The sequence below is a fragment of the Malaya genurostris genome, chromosome 1 (genome assembly GCF_030247185.1).
Source record: "Malaya genurostris strain Urasoe2022 chromosome 1, Malgen_1.1, whole genome shotgun sequence".
NCBI lineage: Eukaryota > Metazoa > Arthropoda > Insecta > Diptera > Culicidae > Malaya > Malaya genurostris.
In genome coordinates, this window is record NC_080570.1 from 161,246,349 (window position 1) to 161,267,384 (window position 21,036).

General features: G+C 41.8%; 3 protein-coding genes across 4 annotated transcripts; all 3 read right to left on the bottom strand.

The window, feature by feature from the left end:
* Window positions 1–653: 653 nt before the first annotated feature.
* On the bottom strand, window positions 654–3,376 carry LOC131428001 (uncharacterized). Its single transcript, XM_058591640.1, has 2 exons — window positions 1,975–3,376; window positions 654–1,912 (listed from the first exon to the last, which is right to left on the bottom strand). Exons 1-2 carry the CDS (start codon window positions 2,846–2,848, stop codon window positions 750–752), a joined length of 2,037 nt encoding a protein of 678 aa, XP_058447623.1. The 5' UTR covers window positions 2,849–3,376; the 3' UTR covers window positions 654–749.
* Window positions 3,377–10,618: 7,242 nt separating this feature from the next.
* LOC131426519 (DDB1- and CUL4-associated factor 6-like) lies at window positions 10,619–20,928 on the bottom strand. Of its 2 annotated transcripts, none has more exons than XM_058589319.1 (6): window positions 20,667–20,928; window positions 19,431–19,915; window positions 12,248–12,984; window positions 11,504–12,192; window positions 11,175–11,430; window positions 10,619–11,119 (listed from the first exon to the last, which is right to left on the bottom strand). In XM_058589319.1, the coding sequence occupies exons 2-6, from the start codon at window positions 19,534–19,536 to the stop codon at window positions 10,841–10,843; spliced, it is 2,067 nt and encodes a 688-aa protein (XP_058445302.1). In that variant the 5' UTR covers window positions 19,537–19,915; window positions 20,667–20,928; the 3' UTR covers window positions 10,619–10,840. The 2 variants fall into 2 exon arrangements, with proteins under 2 accessions (XP_058445302.1, XP_058445303.1); XM_058589320.1 differs by lacking the exon at window positions 20,667–20,928 and adding an exon at window positions 19,994–20,014.
* Window positions 13,014–19,416, bottom strand: LOC131426520 (uncharacterized). Its single transcript, XM_058589321.1, has 2 exons — window positions 13,392–19,416; window positions 13,014–13,136 (listed from the first exon to the last, which is right to left on the bottom strand). Exon 1 carries the CDS (start codon window positions 16,600–16,602, stop codon window positions 15,151–15,153), a length of 1,452 nt encoding a protein of 483 aa, XP_058445304.1. The 5' UTR covers window positions 16,603–19,416; the 3' UTR covers window positions 13,014–13,136; window positions 13,392–15,150.
* Window positions 20,929–21,036: the final 108 nt, after the last annotated feature.

Below are 21,036 nucleotides of genomic sequence, written 5' to 3' on the forward strand. Positions count from 1 at the left end.
GTTTAACTAGACAGACACTGGAGGTTACAATCATATTCCGCAGTGCTCCACATTCCTTCACACTCTGTACAGAGTAAATTCAGATTGAAAATCTCACATTCGATCTAAATACAAAATATGACAGAAGCAACCGGATGAAGCAAACTATTCGTGCTTGTGCACTTTGAAGGATAGGTCATAGATTCTCTTTTCCCCTCTTTAGTACGCTAGATGGGTATATTTGAGGATTTTTATTTAGATTATCATGGCTTATTCTAACAATCGGGTGCGAGTGAATCAGGAAAATTTAAAGAATCACCTTTGTTGGTTGGGCACTATCAGTTAAAACTACGAAACATGCTCGAAAACGATCACGCTTGTTTCTGGAAACTATTTCCATCCACATTTCGTAAAGTTGATATTCCAGAAAAAGCAAGTTCATTCTATTAGATAGCTAACGAGTAAGGATTGCCAATTATTACGGGTCCCACTCGCTCGCATTTTCGATTTGAACAACGAAGCATTCATATAAACACAACGACAAAACAATGCGTATATGTATTCCTGTATTTCTTTACATTTATCCTCGGTACTACAATCTAATGTACCTATGATGGGGTCAGCATGTGCCGCTTAGCTGTTAGCATTGTTATAGTAAGTAGAGAGCAAATCAACGGATAACTTTAAATCGGTTAGTATCACGAATAAACTTCGAAATTCCATTCTACGCATTCACGTGCTCACTACAAAGTTGAATCGGGCAGTGTATTTCACGAGCCTATCGCTTGTTTTGTGAATCTAAAATAGATTTGTTCCCCGATAAATACCAATGTACTGACGGAAAGCCCTAGCACTAGTAAATAGAACGGAAACTGCAAGTCAACGGCGGTCAGTACTTTGAAGTCCGAGTCTTGAGAGTTGCGAATGAGTTCTCTGTGATGCAGCGTGACATTGTAGTTCATCTGGTTGATCCAATGATTAATAAGGCCTCCATTCAGCATCCGTAACAGGACACCATTGAACTGCTCCATAAGTACGGAGTGACGTGCGGTAACGTACGCCAGATTATAAATCCGAGGGCACTCCGGTACCATGTAAAGTTGTTTGGTGGACAAAAATATCGCATTGTCAAGCGCTAGCGTTGCCTTGCGAGTTACTGTAGCGATAGTGCCCAGCTTAGCCACTTGAGCAAGCAACGATAGATTGGTGGGTTGGAACACTAACTTATTCCGTAACGATTCCATCATTGCGCTATAATTGGCCGGAAAAACGTCATCCATAAAACCTTTGTACTTCACAGGTATTGTCAAACCGGATTGGTCCAGTTGTAGTAGGCTGTTGATGTCTTTGTAATAGACTGGATTGACGAAAACCGATGACAGCTGTGACTGGAACATAGACACGAAGATCAGACTGACCATGATGATACCAAAAAGAAAAAGGCGTTCGGTTCCTGAACGTGTAAAACGTCTGTAGGGGGCGCTCACCAACAGAATGTAGGTATCGACACAGATCTGAAGCATTCTACGATACAACGGTGCCGATCGAATGGTGTTTGACAGATTGAATATTTCACTAAGATCCCAACGCTCCTGTCGATTTCTAGCCCGCATACGTATTCCGGTCCGAAGAATTATCCATACTACGGTGCAAACAATTCCCATTAGAAACAACAGCCCCCAGAGATCCGAAGGAAAAATGGTTATCGGTAGTAAATATTCAGGTACTCGACTAGCTTTCTTAACCAGACAGCATAACTCGTCGGTATAAACACCAGCGGTAAATTCAACGTCTCGGCTGAAGTAATCCTTGATGAAAAATCCAATAAAGGTGACGTCACTTTCGCGGCGAGTCAACCGACCAATCACGCCATTGAAGCTCCCATTGGGAAGCAAGATACCGAAGCTGTCCTTGTCTGGAGGCAAATGTATGGCTGAAAATAGTTATGACTCCGAAATCACATATCTAATGAATCATAATATTCACGGTTAATACCTGTAAAATTGAAAGCTTTCACGAAAACGTCACAAACAACGGCATCAGCTCCCGAGAAGAAAACCGTGGTGTTGGGAACTGGAACACTATACGTTGACCAGAACATGTCGACCCGCAACGGGTACCCTTTGAAATCGCCTTTCGGAACTTGAGGAGTTTTTCCGACCTCGCTTAATTGTAGTAACGTGCCGAAAGACGATCCATTTATGGCAAACGGATCAAAGGTATGGATCTCCGGTCCAGCCACTACAAAAAGTCGATAAACCCCCTGATTCTGCCAGATCGATTTCAACAGTCGCATTATTTCATTCCTTTCAACGTGCCCCTCGTTCTCAAGTATAACCAAATACGTCCCAACGGGGTCCAACAGGCATCGCATCAACGTTCCGAACGTACTGAGATTGGCAAACACGATGTAACCTTCGTCCTGATTTTGATCCCAAATCTTTACGAACGACTCATACGACCGATCCCACTGGATGAACTCGAACTCATCCTCGTAGTCTCGATCCATCGTCGCCGAACCGTCCGAAGAACTGGAAGCCGTCAAATGAACCTTTGCTGACAGTAGTGATTGTTCTCCGGTACAACCTTCCTCCTCGGAAAAAGCTTGCCCGTAGATGCGAAAACTTTTTCGTTGAAGAATTCCGCTCTCGTTGGTTCCACCTCGTATGATCCGATCAATCTGATCCATTTGATCCGGACCCTGGTCAGCAATTACGATATCGATGTTATCAATCCGGTCGAAGATAGCTGCGATATGGGACTGAATGGTTCGATTGTACAGCCAAATTGGGCTATCGAAACCTTCCACCATCAATTTGAGAGCGATTCGATTCAGGAGCAACAGAACGATTACGGCACTGGCAGTCATTCCGTTTCCGCTTTGTTTGTCTACTGCCGGCGGTGAAAATCGTTGTCAAACTGGCCGCGGTGTCACGAGAGTCTGGGCAATTTATTGGTTTCTGATTCATCGTGGAGCGATAATATGCTCATTAGTGACTGTTAACGGTGTCATTAATTGAACCGTTTGCGTGAATGAGCTCGTTCATATTTGGTTCGTCGTGAATAATTGATGCTGGATGTTTGGTTGATTTATCACAGGAGGCACCGAGGCTTAGAAAATTGATATAAATTTGCTGAATAAATCTGTGGAAAACAGAACTCATGGCTTGAGTAAATTTTAGTCTAACCCTTTCTCGAATTTTGACATACTGCTCCAGTTTATGATTTTGTATTATCGCAAATGAAATCATGAGTTATGTTCAAAGAGCGTGTAGATTGAGGCAGAAGAACCTTGATTTTGAGAGAGTCGAATCCGCCGTCGTTTCATACTAGATGATAGGGACTGAATTAGAGGAGTCTCCCAAAAATACTTATCCTATGCAAGACGGAAATTTTGTTAGAATGGCAAATTGTGTTTGCGCTGTGTTGTATTGATATCAGTATGTTTCTATCATGTAATCTATCACACGGCACATGATCCAGTGTACCAGAGAGAAAAGCTTCAAATGAACGATAAAAATAAAAATTACAAGGATCAGCCCCTGGAGTTGTTCGAGCCATTGATGTGGAACAAGGCAACCAAAATTTCTTATGATCGATATTTTCAATTAATCGTCACACTTTTGAATCCGCAAATTGCACGAGAGTCTGCTTAGATTGATCTTTTTTAGAAACCAACACCGAACACGCAAACCCAGAATATAGACTCTAAGGCTATTCGCAACGCGGTGATGGATATCTGTTCTAAAATGACATACTGTTGTATAATTTAAAACTGTCAAAAATAAAACTCGAGCTTGACGATCTCAACGAAAAGATTTAAAATCTGTTCTATATATTTCTGTAAATGTATTGGTGTTGTGTCTATTCACTTCACTGTTCCAAATCAGAAACAAACAAACTAAATTAATGATTTCGAAAACGATATGAATATTTTTACAGATCATAGTGAGCTGGAGTGCTACTAAATGAAACTGTATTATTCAATGCAAAACATTTAACGCTTAGAGCAAATTCAGCAGCTAGAAGTTCTATATGGAAGATCTATAATAGAACAGAAACTGGAACAAACGTATCCCCAGCAAGCCGTTCTAGTTTTATTTATTCGACCAGTTCTTCTGTCAAATTTAAAACTGGTCTACGAGGCCGTTCTATTTTTTGTATATTTGAAAAACACGAGTAAAACACTGCTGGGGCTGCCAGTTTTTCTTGTTATAATATTCAGATTTAAATTTTGTAACTGGCATAAATTATGCATCTAGAACAAAAACACTACTGAATATGCCCTTATATTGAAAATTTCTGAAATGTCATTCGACGCTTCACGCTTAGAAAAAGTTACTCAGAGTTTGAGTACTAGTTACTCATTTTCAAATGATACATGGAAACGTCAAAAATTGAGTAGTTATCATCAATGATATTGAGTAACTTCTACTCTAAATTTGAGTTTAACGCAAGAACTCGTTTTTTGTCACTATTCGCAAGATCAGTCTAAAAGTTGTAATAACCATTTGTAGCAACAGGTTGTATTTTTTGTTAGTGAGATCGCGTGTTTCGAGGGTGAGTCGCTTAACACAAACGGTGTTGTGTCTGCAAAAACCGGAATGATAAACTCCGTGTTTTGCTTTAGAATGGAAACGAATATGCTCAAATGTCATTTATGAGGAATAAGTGTATGATTGGTGCCTGAGCATAACTGACATGTATGTTAATTTGCGATTGACACACAACTCGAAGCGACCACCACTTGATATAGTATTGAGTTCAATTACTTAATATTTTAATATAATACACTCAGAAAAGGAGCAATTTTTTGCAAATTTGGTACATGTGAAATAAAATTTCACTCAAAATTTGAGTGATAGTTACTCTATTTTTGGTACACGTACAAATTAAGTATTACTCAGTAAATGAGTAGATTTTACCCAAATATCGTTTCCAGTGGAAGAACTCAAATTTGAGTAACTTTGGAGTTACTATAAATTAGAGTTGTTCCACTTTTTCTGTAGATGAGTGAGATCTTACTCATTTTTGAGTAACTATTTTTAAGCGTGTTTGACATCTCGTCTCTCAGATTTCGTGACAGACGCTCACGCAAAAAAAACTAAAACAGTGTACTATTCGTGTTTCAAATATTCATTAATTTAAAACAATTTCGTCGAGCAGTTTTAAATCTGTTTTAAATTTGTACTCGAAAAATAGAACTAAATCTCAGCGTCGTGATTGACATGTTGCAGTTGTAGATCTAAAGTAGATCAGTCCAGATGAAATAAAACAGCGTTGCGAACAACCTAATAGTCGTGATTTGTATTTGTTTTGTAGCCGACGAAAATACATCAATAGCCCAAATGTATGCAATTATATGTTTGTACATGCTTGCAATACGGATATCGATATTTAAGCTTCTTTTCGCCAGGCTTGTGTTCAAGTTTTGTTAGCAAGCAGTTATTTTTATAGCGTTAAGTTTCTCTACCATTCTGCGATTTTGGTTGAAGCGATAAACTTTATCTCATCACCAATCGAGTTCATCGTATATAAATTAGAAATTAATCTTATGCACTCAAAATTTACCCTGGGGTAGTTGTCATTTTTTCAGGCGAAACGACATAACATGGAATTTCATCCGATCTTGCATGACACAAGATCAGAGCATACCAGTTAAAACTTCAAATCGTTTTATGGCACTTTTTGTCTTGCTGTCTAGCAACAACCTACCTCTAGCATACTACGCATAGGACTGAAACGTTAGCTATAATTTTGCTTCTATTTATAGATTCTCGTGCTTCCATTTCCAATCAAATGGTGACATAATATTAATAATTGATACAAAATTGACTGAGCTGTAATTGTTCAAAACCTGACCACATTTCTACGTGTATTTTTCTTGAGTTTCTAGTTTACACCCGTATATAGAAAACAAAAATGTGTTCCACATTAAAAAAACCTAATGTAATACTAGAGACATAGCCGCGAGATTGACGTAGGACTGCATTCGAGATGTGTATAAATATTAACTGATTTGATACCGTTTGACCGTTTAAGATTTTGTATTTCTGAAAAGGACCATTCAGTTCCGGAAGATGGTGTTTGTATTCTAGGAATTAGAACGGCAGTGGTTTTGGAGTCTTTGAAATGACTATTTGGTTACGGATTATTATGTTTGTATTTCAGTAGGTAAGGCACCATTCTAAGTCATTTGTATGTTCAAGCCTGGACCTAGAGGAAATCATCACACAAATATAATAGTAAACCAAATGGTACAATCGCTCATAGGTATATTTAAATATTTCATACATCTCAATATTTGCGTGAAAGAAACTATCAAAATGCTGTACGGGATTCCTTTCCGGTTTTCAGACGGGCGACATTGTGGAATTCTCTACAATGTTATCACTTTTTGAACATTTTTCTCGAACACGAAGCAACCAAATAACAGCTTTATTTGCGCTCGTTTGGTGTGAAATTCACCCTGCGAAAATTGCACTAAACTGAAGATTTTTACCTTCGATTTTCAAAGAAGTTATCTTAATAATTCTTTAGATAACATTTAGAGCCATTAGAATGGCTGATGCAAATGACCAGGAGCTGGATGATGCAATCGATCTTGTTTGAAGCGAAACTCACGCTGCGAACGTCCAATAGCAGATATCTCGATAAACATTGGACAAGGTCCTAAGTGCAAAAAGCAGTTTCTCTTTGTTTACCTTCTCTTTCAATTATTATGGCATATTCCTGTATTTTTCAACATAAGTGCAGATCAAAAGTTGATGGTTTCAGTCATTATTCTATGTGAAGTGTCAGAGAGAGGGATTGCCGATAGGGCCATAATAATCGAAAGAGATAGTGAACAAAGAGAAACTATAATTCGCACTTAGGATTTTTTTCTAGTGTTTGTCTTCATATGCTCATACACTCAAATAAAAATTCACGCTCGATTTACTTGAAAAATCACGTAAAATGGTTTCAAATGTCAAATTGATTATTTTACGTGACGAAAATGAATGTTATATGAACATCCCCTAAAATGAATAGAGTCATCACATAAGGTTTACGTGAATTGACCAAACGTCAAACAATCTACTTGAATTTCCAGTGTGAAAAACTCGATTTTGAAAATGGCGAGCAGGGCTAAAGTGTAAGTAGTGTAAACATTTGAGAAAAATGTTAATTAGTTACAGTTTTTGACTAAATCGTCCGGACCATTCCAGTATAAAAGTGTTAATGTGTTCAACTGGACCAAGTGCCTGCGTGAGTCCGGAAGTTTGCCCGCTTCTGCCGAAACAGGTCATTGGTCCACTGAAAAACGAGTTCGAAATCGGTATGAAGCTAGAGATACTGGAACCATGTAATGCGACTTTAACCTGCACCGGTTGTGTTGTGGGAGTTCTCGACTCTCGACTGCGGCTTCGGTTGGATGGCAGTGACAACAAAAATGATTTTTGGAGGCTTGTCGATTTGAGATACCACGACCTTATTAGTTTCTTCTTAAGGTATTGAAATTATATGCTTATTTTCTGAAATAAATGTTTTATTTTTCATGGTATTTTCCATTTCATAGATTTATATAAACATCTGAAATCTCCCTTTTGACTTCAACCAATATATAAAAAAGTAATTCTCTGGTGTCTAAATTTGATATGAACTTATAGGTAAATGGGATATGAACAATACATTACATTCTACCTATGAAACACGTAACTTTTACTAGATTATGCATTAAACAGCTTTTAAATGCCAGTCCATTAAAATTTACGTGAAAAGTAGGGTGGAAAATATTCACATAAGTTTTCACGTAACTATAACCTGATTATTATTTTGAGTGTAGAAGAACTAGTTGTTTTTCTGCGTTTAACGGCTATCTGCGTTAGGCCGATCCGAGCTCTCCGGGGTTTACTTTTTCTCTGCTTCGGCTATGGCTGAGCTGCACATGCACACAGCTGCATGTGCAGCTCAGCCATAGCCGAAGCAGAAAAAAAGTGAACGCCGGAGAGCTCGGATCGGTCGGATCGGCCTAATGCGGACAGCCTTTTAGGCTTGAGGAACGGAGGTGGTTGACTGAAGCACCAGTTGAATAATGCCGTGTGTAGTTCCTTTGTCTTGACGTAGATGGAGGCCTGTGTACTCAATGTGTCTCCGTTCATGGATTATCATAAACTGAAGCAAGCAATATGGTTTTTTTTATAGATTCGATTGATTTTGACGTTTCGTGTTTGGAACTATTTTTTCACTATTCAAACAATGTTTACCTAATTAACGTGGTATTAACAACAATCTTACACCTTCTTCCATTCGTTTTGTGAAAAAATTAGAGAAAATACTCAAACAGGGAAAAAAGTTAAATCAAATTTGGAATAAATTCGTTACACTTTCGTGTTGTGAAATTTTGAAAATGCTCCCAGGTGATCATAGTAAAGAAACACGCAGTTCTATGTCATAACAAACAAACGAACATGAGAAAGAAAATAAAAAAAAATGTTTATTCTAAGTTTTAATTATTGCTAGCTACAAAATTGTTCATCTTTCTGGTATTTTGTGGATTATATGCCGGTAAAGAAAAGAAAAGAAATCGCAGCATTGCTGCTCGGCGTATGCGACGCAAATAGTTGGTAATCTAAAGACTGTCCCAGAAAGTATGGACGCATTCTGATTTCGCTGTAAATAATTCACAAGTGTTTGATATTCAAATATTATTCGATAGCCATTGTAGACTAGCTGTCGCGCCTTCTTGCGAACGTTCCTCATTAAATTACGTACAGACTTCTTGGTGACAAGTTTTGACTCTTTTTTCCAATCTTTTTCGAACTGTTGAATGGTTTCGGCTGCCAAGACATGTTTCCTAAGATGAGCCTTCGTTGATGCCTAAAATTCCTCAATTGGTCGAAGTGGCAAGAAGTAAGATCTGGCCAAAAAACAACAGGATCCTTGTGGCTTCGAATCATGGGTAGAAGTCGTTTTTGTAAACATTCCTTGATGTATATTTCGCTGTTCATTGAAGCAGTGGTGATGAAGGGTTTCGAAATTTTACCGCAGCTACAAATTGCTTGCCAGACCATAGCTTTCTTATCAAATTTTTCGACTTCAATCGATGTCTCGGACTGGTTTAACATTTGCCCTTCTCGCACCATATAATATTGTGGTCCCGGCAAGGATTTGTGATCGAGTTTCACGTAGGTTTCGTCGTCCATGATTATGCAGTTCAAATTTCCAGCAAGAATCGTATTGTACAGCTTTCGAACCCTCGGCCTGATCGATGCTTCTTGTTTCGGACTACGTTTTGGTTGTTTCTGCTTCTTATAGGTTCGAAGGTTCAAACGTTCTTTAGCACGAAGAACATTTGACTTCGAAGTGCCTACTTTTTTGGCCACATCCCGAACTGAAACCTCTTTCTTTTGCTCGAACGCCTTCAGTATACGTTTATCCAACTGAGGGTTAGCAGGACCTGTTTTCGACCCGTTTTCGGTTTATCCTCAAAGATGTTATCCTCACCGAACTTCCTGATTGCATTTCGCACGGCTTTTACACTTACTCCTTCCATTTTTGCTATCTTTCTCAGTGACAGTCCGCGTTCTGTGCACCATTTGTACACAATTTTTCGACGTTGTTCTGCTGAAAGTCCACGCATTTCGAAACAAACTAATGAAAACGAATAAACAACTGCACAAGTGGCTATAGAAGAGTGTAAACAACAGGACGCAGCCATAAAAATTGACAGATTATGAACCATTGCGAAAAGGCAGCGGTTTTTGGTTGCGTCCATACTTTCTGGGAGTCTTTATGCTAGGCGAATAGGCCGCATGCGAAAGCACTTCCCTTCTGAACTTCCCTATCTACTTTTTACTTTTTTCGACTTCTGGTCAATTAGAATTTTTTTATTTTCCGGTTTTTAACGATATCAAACTAAATAGAGATTGTAAAAGGAGACAGAATATGAAAATTATAGAACCATAATACTGAAGGAAAAACATGAATGTAAGGATGTCTCCATTTTCCAAATTATTCTTCAAAACTAGTTCAGTTTCAAAACATTACGGGTGTTTTTCCATCATGGTCGTACAATGTTTCGGCGTACTCGGAGGGTTGATCTCTGTAGATACAGAAGCAAGACATCTATCAGACGAACTAGCAGAACAAGAGGCGACTAACTTGAATTCGACGATTTAATTTTTTTTCTTGTTTCGACGTCTATAAAAATACCCATTGGTTTGGTGAGCCCCTATCGGAGCAACATCAACAACGGTTAATTCGATGGTTCCAGAAGTTCAACTGTAAAATATTCTTCGTATAATGTGCCAATCTTGACAAATCCGTTAGTTGGAGATTGTTCCATAAAAACTTTTGCTGTTCCCAATGATTGACAATCTTCAAGAAAAAATATAAGTCTAGGAACTTTGTTTTGTGAGTTGAAAAAGGGCCGTTATTAGTACAATTTGAATAAGGGCTGTTAGCCTGTCCACGCCAGAAGGGGTCATTTCCAACATAAAGCTGTAGATTCATTCGGGGCTTGCTGCAATGTAGTGTGTTATATCTATTACTGTTCGTTTTTTTTTTTTTGTTACAAAAAGAGCAAAAGCTAAAATACTGAAAATTGTCAGCGAGTTGAATGGTTTCTTTAGGATCTACTTCACGAAAACACCACACGTCCTCTGTTCTCAATAGCAATAATTATACTGATCGGGTCTGATCGTACAACGAAAAATCACATCTTGCTTGTTTTGCTCTGCCGGCTGAGTTGTTAATGCACATCCAATAAAACGAGTTAAAGTTTCATGTTTGTATGGAATCAAAGAGGGTGCAAAAATAGGGTTTAAGTCTTGCTCGAGACTCGGAAGCGTTTATGATACAATAATGGCACTCAATCGTCCTACAGAAAATGTTCCGAGTTGCCACTGCCACTTGGGCCAGCTTGCCCATTACTTGAACTGTCGTTGTTGGCGTCACCATCGTCGTTGGAATTATTGTTACTGTCATTTCCATTGCTGTTTTCAGCAGTATCTGGCACCACACCATTCGCAGCCGGAGCCGGAGCACTCCGTCGATTCCGAAGCGAGTGTATGCACGCGAGCATTCGAATCATGAACGATGCTGGGACAGTAATGGTGTCTTTAGTTTCTTCCAACATCACAGCGTTCCGTTCCATGAGCTGTCGAAAGAAATTTCATTATTCCTAATCAAACAAACGCAAAGCGTTTACTTACATCATTGGCTGATTCTTGATCGAAGCGGACTTTCTCTTCGTCCATCGGTGACCACACTTTGATGTCGTAATCGATTCCGGACGTAGCCAGAATCGGTAGCATCGGATGAGGTTGAACGCAGTTCACTACATGTTGATCGGCTTCCATCAGCATCACTAACCGGCCGGTTGCCCGTTCCCAGGTGAACACATGGCCACAGTCCGAACCGGACATAATGTAATCGTTACCCCAGAAGGTAGCTTCCTTGATCATCGTTCTATTTAGAATAAATGAAAGATGAAGCTGTTGAAAAAAAAACAAACAAACAATTCGAACCGTTCGCGACTCACCGAGCGTTTCGATGACCAACAAATTTGCGAATTACGTAGTCGTAATTTGCGACTTTCCGTTCGAGATCGTTCAGTGCTTTCAATTCCGCTTCGTACGTGGAATCAAGCTGTTCATCATCAGACTTTGTTCTTTGGTTTTGTTTAATGTTTACATTCTTCCCATCGTCGCCGTCGTCATCATCTTCGTCATCTTTTTCCGCAGAACGTTGCCGATTTGGTTGTGTTCCGCTCGTCGATGGTTGCGGTTCCTGACCGGAGGCACCGTCAGCACCGTCCTGGCTAGCGGAACTGCTAGCAAAGGTGCGAAAATCGTCAACGACATTCGCCAGATCGCTATCGTTCGTCAGTTCGTTCGTGTGGGTGAGTCCGATTCGCGTTCGGGGATCGGCCAACATTCGCGACAGAACCTCGGTCATACGATTCATGATCGTAGCCTGCAGTTGTGGCCGAGCCTGGCCGGCCCCGAATACCCGCGAGGCCATCTCGCGGGCCGGCCGTGCATCTGGCCCTGTATCGGACCAATCGCCACGCAAACGCAACCGGCGCACCGGTGGCGGACTGTCAATACTGTGCTGTGTTTTGGAACCCCGTTTTCCCTTATCGGTACTGCTGGACGTCTGAGCGGTCGACACCTCGATACCTTCGCGGGTGGCGTCGAACAGATAGAGATGATCGGATGAATAGTTAACCTAAGAAAAAAAACTAAGTTTTAAATGCAATCTAAAAGGAAAGGACACTACTCACCAATAGTTCACTCTCATCCCCACTGTACGCGATCGATGTCACCCGGAACGATCGCTTCTCCATCGACGGATTGGTGAACATTTTAATCGGTATGGTGTGACGATCGTTCGGTGATCCCGGAGTATTACAGTCGACTAGCTTCAGAAACCGGCGATCGTAAATCCGTACGTGACTGTCGGAACTACCCACTGCTATGTAGTTCAACGAAATCGGTGCCAACGCCATAGCCGTAACCGCCGACGGACTCAGAATCAAAATATTATCCTTGCAGCAAGTTTTCAGGCAACGCGTCATCTTTCGTAGATCGAACAATCGAACCGTTCCATCCTCGCCGCAACTCATGAAGGAGCGCGGCTCAGATGGCACGGTCAGCACTTCGTACGTCGTCCCGTTACTGTGACAGTTGAAGTAGTTCAAATTTCGTTCGTGCGCTTCAGCCGGCTGTAGCGCTACGTTCTTCAGCTCGGTATAGAGCACTATTCCGTCCCCTGAACAGGACACAATCTCACGGTTACCGCTCTGCGGCAGAAATCGAGCACTGAAGATGTTAGCCCGGTGGGTCGTCTTGTGCTGGAACAGTGTCCGACCGGTGAACGGGCTGCTGATGACGATGTGCTGATCGTCCGATCCGGACAGCAGCAGCTGTCCGTCGTCACTCCAGGAAACGGTGTTCACACACCCCTTGTGGACTTTCAACGATTTCCATAGGTCCAATCGCTGGATTAGGTCCAGGCTATCTGAAATGGTACACCGGAAGGTCGGTATGTTTATTCACTTCATTGTTTCATTCATTCACTTACTCATTCACGATATACGCACAAACTCACTGCTTTGTGATTCATTCATTCATTCTATCACTCCCTCGTCCAGTCATTCACTCATCCGTTCACTAATGTCGTTTTCGCTTGAGAACACTGACACTGACCCAGGGTAGTTTAATCAAACAAACACTTTTCACGAAACTGTGTTGATTTAGCACTTAGCAACGGGGATTTGAGCATACCTGATATAACAACCAGGTTCGAAACTGACTCGATTTTCAGTTCAACAACGTTAAAACTAGGTTCGAAACTAGCTTCAAACAAACGGTTTGACAGCAGTTAGAGTGGAAACTGGGTTAGGTTTGGCATCAAGCGAAAACGACATAAATCACTCCTCTGATTCAATCATTCTTTTATTTACTTATTCACTCGCTGTTTCTCGTTTACTTTCTCTTTGACAGTTTCTCGTTGTTTAGTTTCTTTTCGAATTATTACACTTATTCCTGTATTTTTCGATCATTTCTTTAGTACAAATCTAAAGTTTGGTGGATTTAACCATTATTCAACGTATAGAGTTAATTTGGAAGATTGCAGATAATACCGTATTAATTGTAAGAGATCGAGACACTGTCATTGGCACTTGGGTTTGATTAGATTTCTTATCGTGACATCAAAAATGAACAAGCGTTAATCCTTGACAGTTCAGCACTACTGCCTTCATGGATTTTACCTTACGTCTATTTGATTTTAAACCAAGTTGTCTGGCGAGCATTCAATGTCGCAGTGGCCCCAAACGAAACACGAGAGCTCGGAACACGGAAAGTAAAACATGTGTGTACTGTGTGACAGTGAAAAATAAAAGTAAGGTTTATTTAGCGGAAACAATAAAAACGACAGTTCGATTTAGACATTGTTGCACTCCTCCTCAGCTTCGCTCGACTTCACTCCAATAGCCGTACTACTGTAGCTTCACTGCTGTAGCCACTAGAGCAATGCAACTGTGAATATCTTCTCGAACGACGACAGGATATTTCAAGCGTATTCCCATGTCCACCATCAGCTTGCGTAACCACTGGAGCTCTTAAAGACAATCCTTACCTTACCTTACCTAACAGCTATAGGCCAGGGGTGTCCTTTGCTGCATCAAGAATACGTCTCGACATAACTCGGTCCATGGCTGCTCGTCCCCAGCCACTCAAGGCACGGATGCTCTTTCGGAGATCACCCTCCACTTGATCGATCCACCTTGCTCGCTGCGCTCCTCTTCTTCTTGTACCAGTCGGATTAGATTCAAGAACCATTTTCACTGGGCTGTCGTCCGACATCCTTATGACATGCCCAGCCCATCGTAGACGTCCGATTTTAGCTGTGTCCGTACGATGGGTGGTTCTCCTAGCAAACGGTTGCAATTCGTGATTCATATGCCGTCTCCACGTTCCGTCTTCCATCTGCACTCCGCCATAGATGGTCCTCAGTACCTTTCTTTCGAAAACACTGAGGGCGCGTTGGTCATCTGCCAACATAGTCCAGGTCTCATGGCCATAGAGAACAACCGGTCTAATGAGCATTTTGTAGATGGTCAATTTCGTGCGGTGGCGTACTTTTCTCGATCGAAGAGTTTTTCTGAGTCCAAAGTACGCACGATTCCCTGCCAAAATATATCTCTGTATTTCTCTGCTGGTTTCATTGTCGGCGGTCACCAGTGAGCCCAAATACACAAACTCGTCAACCACCTCGATATCGTCACCGTTTATCAATATTCGTGGTGGGAGGCGTAGTGTTTCTTCTCTAGAGCCTCTTCCTCTCATGTATTTTGTTTTCGACGCATTTATGGCCAGTCCGATAGGCCTAGCTTCAGCTTCCAGTCCGATGTAGGTTTCCGTCATCTTCTCAAGGTTACGTGTTTCAATATCAATATCGTCAGCGAAGCCAAAAAGTTGTACCGACTTTCGGAAGATCGTGCCACTCATGTCGATCCTCGCTCTTCGAATCACACCTTCCAGGGCAATATTGAACAAGATACAAGAAAGTCCATCACCTTGACGTAGCCCTCTCCGAGATTCGAAGGGACTCGAGAGCGTCCCAGATACTCGGACGTAGCACATCACTATATCAATCGTTGCTTTGACCAATCGCGTCAGTTTATCCGGGAAACCGTATTCGTGCATGATCTGCCATAGCTGTTCTCTCGATTGTGTTGTATGTCACTTTGAAGTCAATGAATAGGTAATGCGTGGGTACGTTGTATTCACGACACTTCTGGAGCACTTGTCTTATCGCGAATATGTGATCCGTAGTGGCGCGGGCTCCAGTAAATCCCGCTTGGTACTGCCCTACGAATTCCTTAGCTATTGGTGATAAACGACGGCAAAGGATTTGGGAGAGTACCTTGTAGGCGGCGTTGAGCAATGTGATTGCGCGGTAATTGCAATAATCTAGCTTATCGCTCTTTTTGTAGGCGGGACATACCACTCCAACCTTCCATTCCTGCGGTAGAATCTCCTCCTCCCAAATCTTAGAAATCATCCAATGCAGCGCTCTAGCCAGTGTCTCTTTTCCATGTTTGAGCAGCTCGCCTGGTAACTGATCATTGCCCGCGGCTTTGTTGTTCCTCAGCTTGCCGATCTCCTCACTTATCTCCGTCAGATCAGGGGCTGGCAATCTGTCGTCGGCTGAGCGTGCACCCAGATTGATTCTTGTGTCGTTCTCTGTATCCTGTGCTTCGCCATTCAGATGCTCGTCATAGTATTGCTTCCACCTGTCGATCACCTCATGTTCGTTCGTGGGAAGGTTACCACTGGTATCTCTGCACATTTCGGCCTGTGGCGTGTAGCCTCTACGTGAGCGATTCACCTTCTCGTAGAACTTCCGTGTGTCATTTGCGCGGTACAGCTGTTCCATCGCTTTGCGATCTTGGTCTTCCTGGTGGCGCTTTTTCCTCAGGAAAACCGTGTTCTGTCTGTTCCGTGCCTGTCTGTATCGTTCCTCGTTCGCTCTAGTGCGGTGTTGCAGCATCCTCGCCCTTGCTGCATTCTTCTCTTCGGTCAACTGCTGACATTCGCCGTCAAACCAGTCATTTCCTCGATTCGATAACCTCGTATCTAGTACGGTTGAAGCAGTGCTCCTCACGGCGGACCTTATATTCCTCCAGCCATCTTCAAGAGTCGCCGCACCAAGCTGCTCTTCCGTCGGTAGCACTAGCTCCAGTTGTTGCGCGTATTCCTCTGCAGTACGAATGCTACGTAGCTGCTCGAGATTGAGTCCCGGCGTTCCTGTGCGACGAGTATTGTGCACCGTCGAAAGTTTTGAGCGCATACAAACCGCGACAAGGTAGTGGTCAGAATGAATATTGGCACTGCGGTAGGTGCGGACATTGATGACGTCGGAGAAGAATCGCCCGTTGATGAGAACGTGGTCGATTTGATTTTCCGTATGTTGATCAGGTGATCTCCAGGTGGCTTTGTGGATATCTTTGCGGGGGAAGAAGGTGCTTCGAACTACCATTTCTCGGGAGGCTGCAAAGTTTACGCATCGTTGACCGTTGTCGTTTGTTACCGTGTGCAGGCTCTCTAGCTCGATCACAGGCCTGTACATTGCCTCCCGGCCTACCTGAACACAATCCACCAATGTGATTTACTCGGCTTCAGTACTCGATTGTTTCCTACAGCACCAATCAATGAGCCCACCACCGAACTTGAACATAAAACCGGTATTATAAACTCAAGGTCAACCGTTCATTTTAGGTACGGAGGAGTTTTTCCTGGCTTCTATTCAATCGGCTTTTGTTGGTTTAGATACCCGTTGCCCCAGGACGCAGATAGCCACAAGCTCGACAACTCTCCTCCTGCTGTTGTTGTAAGTAGCCACTCGCCATCGGAACCTTGTCCATTCCAAACCATCCAATAGTCTTCATCATAAACGATTTTTGATTGAGTACATACCCATCATTTGTCTTGCGCATTTGGATTCCAAGGAAACACAAAAGATCTCCCAGCTCGATTATCTCCAAATTTGGCTCTAGAACCTTTATCGACGGTCCATACTCCTGCTCGGTATTGCAGACAGCGATGAGACCATCTACGTACAACAGTACATACACGTAACAACCGTTGAACTTCTTCGAATACAGACAGGAATCCAAAGCTTGTTTTCAAGCCATACAGAGTCGGTGTTTTGATGACAAACAGTAGTTGTATCCTCGCACTCATACCCTCGGAGCTGACTATTATATCTCCCTCTGAGGTTCACCATATAGTTACGCCGTCGTAATGTCAACTTGTCTACCAACATTTTAAGGCTACTCGCAAGTGTCAAAGCCACCAGAAAAAGGAGTTTGGAGCACCACCGCCGCAAAAATTCGATCATACTTACTCCCAAATTTCTGGTTGAACCCTTGGGCAACGAGCCTAGCCTTGGAACGAGCAATGTTCCCGCTAGGATCTTCTTTGCGCTTGAACACCCATTTCTGCAACCCACCGGTAGTTTGACAATTTCTCACGTATCGTTCTCTCGTAAGGAAGTCATTCCCTCCATCATTGCTGCTTTCCATTTGTCGCTTTCAAGACTTGCCATAGCATGTGCATAACTTCTTGGTTCGGTAACTGTTGTCCCAGTTAGCCCGATGGATTCTCTGAACCTCCAATGTTCGGCCTTGCAGACCAGCGCAGTTCTCCTGTAACGTTTTTCTACTCCTCCTGAACCGATTCATTCTCAAATCCAGCAAAGTCATCAGCATTAGAAAAACCGATTTAGCCAATGTTTAGTCTATGAAGTTGTCGCAGCTCAAGGGGCTAAACAGCTGAATACTGGATTGTCAAATAAATTGAAGATAGCAGTGGCGGAAAAACAGCTAATGTTCGTGATCAGTTCTTCAATTAGGTTCAAATTCTACGATTTTGTGGCATTTCATGGAAAATTCCGGTCAGTCCCATAGGTGGATTGCGAAACAATTACCGATCCATGATCCGAGCCTTTCGATTCGGGGTGTGACCAAGAAGGGTAATTCTTCTGTCTGGTTCGTCTAGTAAACGGACAGTGAAGCGAGTCAGACTTCATGTCGTCAGGGTAAGGGAGGCGCCTAGTCGGCCCGGTAACCAGAAAACGGTTACCAAATCTCGAAGCTGTACTGCGAGTGGTTGGTGGAACCGAAATGCATCGTAATGGATGACAATACGTTCATTAAAGTAGATGCCACGACCTGTAGTTTTTTGTCAGCAAGTTCCGCCTAGATGTTCCGGTACTTGGTATTCAGCAAGCCATACCTAACGATAAAAAATCCAACCATTAAAAAAGAATGCCTCCAAGAGCGACTGTTGACCTTCTTCCGGTCCCACGAAAATGGTCGGCTTTGGCATCGTGCTATTACGTGACACCGGTGAGATGGAGTGTTACGAAGTCAACGATGATTTTTTGTGTCAAATCGATTTTTTCCGTTAAAACGGGACTCACGAACCTCGCAAATACAAACTCTACGCAAAAATATCAAATCATTCCAAATGTCTGTGTGATGAAAGGAGAGAAACTCTCTAGTTGTCGTTGGAGAGAAGTAACATCCTCGCTGTTGTGGAATTTAAGATACATTTTAAGGGTAATCGGCAAACGGTACACGTCGAGCTTCCAGACAAAAATTGACTTCATTGAAGTAAAGTAGCAAGACCAAAAGTCTCAGCTGGCTTCCTTGTGGCATTCCAGAGGAGGCGAAAAACTCTTCGCCGTTTTCACTAAATTTTCAATAGTGTCCTAGTCATAGTCATCGCTGCTTGTGAAATTTGGTGTGGTTGGCAATGATTCAACTCGTTCCTTGTAGGACATTATTGAAGGTAATCTCGATTCCTTTCTATGTTCTATATTTCTTATGTAGTTTGCATGATACTGTTTGAGATCCGATAAATGCTTGAATTCGATGAATAAATTCTTTATTATCATGATGACTAGCGTCGTTATTATCATGATGAAGCACCTTGTCACAAAATTTTCCTGTTCCTTGTCGCCAAATTGTTACATACGGAAATAAAATTTCCTAATCGTATATTTGCTTCTAGTTTGAATAAGAATTTGTAACAGAAAGGAATAGATTTTCTCCACTAGTCACAGCACACTAGATCATCTAGGCTGAAACATTCCTGATTTCAAATTCCATTCGAGTCTGTAGTCCAATTTCTCCACAAGCCGTAATAGTTGATCAGTAATTAAAGATCTACCCTTCTGCTTGTGTTTTTGTCACTGAGCTGTTGGTAATACAATAAACTGAATCACTTTTTTTTTGTCAGTCTACTGCGATGCTGAACCTTCCAATATAAAATGACACGATTAAAATACCCTACCGCCTTGCTTCTGCGTAATCTGCTGAAAGTAATCAATCTTTTCGCTCCTAGCGGCAGCAATAACAATAACAAAATTTTCAAACAATCTCACCGACTTACCTTTACTACTGCAGGCAACACGCGACCCATACAGATCACCATGGCACGCCCCACCTGCGTACAACGTCCGGAACACGCTATTGTTGTTTCTGCGATCGGATCGCATTTTCACCGGATCTTTGAATCGTTCAGAGCTGTTCAAATTTTCCGGAAAAAAACTTCCCTAAACGGCAAACCTCACGCTATCTCGTTTCGATTGCAGTTCGTATTTTGTTCACCAACTGTGCAGATTATCTAACTTCTACTGTGTGTCAATAGTGCAAACACCACATTCAATCTTATCAGTGACCGTTGGACAAAACACAAGCTTTTGTCGTTTGTTCTGTTGGTGGTTTCAACTAACAGCCGGAACAGACGGTTTGGTTTGTTTAGTCCATCACTGTACCACTAGAAACGAGAAATGACGACGCCTAGCTGCTAGCAGCTCACTGACGGCATTCCTCAGCACCAGTAGCATGCTGACCCTGTCGTCTCGTACGGAAGCACTGTTGATTTTTTTGGCGAAAAAAAGAAAGAGATGAAAGTAATATATTACTAACATAGGTGTATAAGTAGATACGTACGTAAAAAAAACTGTCGCAATGTCGCACGCTAGACTTTTTCTGCTAGAGACCGCGTTTGTAGAGGATTGCAAGGTAAAGCATTTAGCTAAGAAATTAGTCTCAATGGATGGCAGTACGTTTATTAGTTGTGAATGTTAGCAACATTTCAATGAACTAGGAATAAATGAAGACTCTCGTCATCAAACGAGGAATGTGAGAGAGGGGTGAGACTTCTTTTAGTAACAGTTGAATAAGTAGCTATAAATAGAACAGAACTATCCCATAGAGTGCCATCCGTACGAAAATTGATTGGAATCCTAGAAATTAGATTCTCACAATAGTCACCGATGAAGTATATACATACACACATCGAAACACCAATCAATCTAATCTATTGATTCTCGACGCCATTAAACCAGAAAGGCACATCAACAGAAAAAAGGCCAAATTAAAACCTAAGCGGAGCACTATCCCTTCTGGCAGGGTGAAGGTCACTGCTTTTCCTTGATGTGGCTTCCTATTCCGTCGTAAGGTGCAGGGGCGGACAAGCGGCACTACTAAATGCTACGGGATGCTAGTTAAATTTAGACCTACTTGCTGGTACTAATTTATCAATGACTTTGCCAACCGAAACAGCTGAGTAAAACGATTGTATCGATTACGATTGTATGAAAAAAAAACGAAGCCAGCTTACCTTTCACAGTTAACAAAATGATTCCAGTGAATTGCGAATATTTTCGATCACATAAACTTCAACGCCAGTTCTAGACAACTGGGTATGCACAAACCTTTGTGTAGGAATGGCAATTCACGAACTGTTTCACGCACGGATGCCAGCAGTAGTAGTGAAAATTTCGAGTATTTTTATACCGCTACGATAAACGTCAGCTGATTGATTGCCGCTGAAATACACCAACACAATTTTGTTGACAGCAAAATTATCCACACAATTGGTACCACACAGTAAGAAATTAATTAGTCAAATTTTCGTCAAATTGAATATAATGAAAATTTCAAAAATTCACTGTAACGGGGCATTTGTCATGAAAAAATGCAATTTAGAA

Excerpts from the sequence above, each read along its gene's own strand:
- LOC131428001 (XM_058591640.1), bottom strand. The coding sequence starts at position 2,848 with ATGACTGCCAGTGCCGTAATCGTTCTGTTGCTCCTGAATCGAATCGCT. Across the intron at positions 1,913-1,974 it reads GAAAGCTTTCAATTTTACAG|CCATACATTTGCCTCCAGAC; the intron begins GTATTAACCGTG and ends AACTATTTTCAG.
- LOC131426520 (XM_058589321.1), bottom strand. The coding sequence starts at position 16,602 with ATGTACAGGCCTGTGATCGAGCTAGAGAGCCTGCACACGGTAACAAAC.
- LOC131426519 (XM_058589319.1), bottom strand. The coding sequence starts at position 19,536 with ATGCGATCCGATCGCAGAAACAACAATAGCGTGTTCCGGACGTTGTAC. Across the intron at positions 12,193-12,247 it reads GGGATGAGAGTGAACTATTG|GTTAACTATTCATCCGATCA; the intron begins GTGAGTAGTGTC and ends TTTTTTTCTTAG. Across the intron at positions 11,120-11,174 it reads ATCAAGAATCAGCCAATGAT|CTCATGGAACGGAACGCTGT; the intron begins GTAAGTAAACGC and ends TTCTTTCGACAG.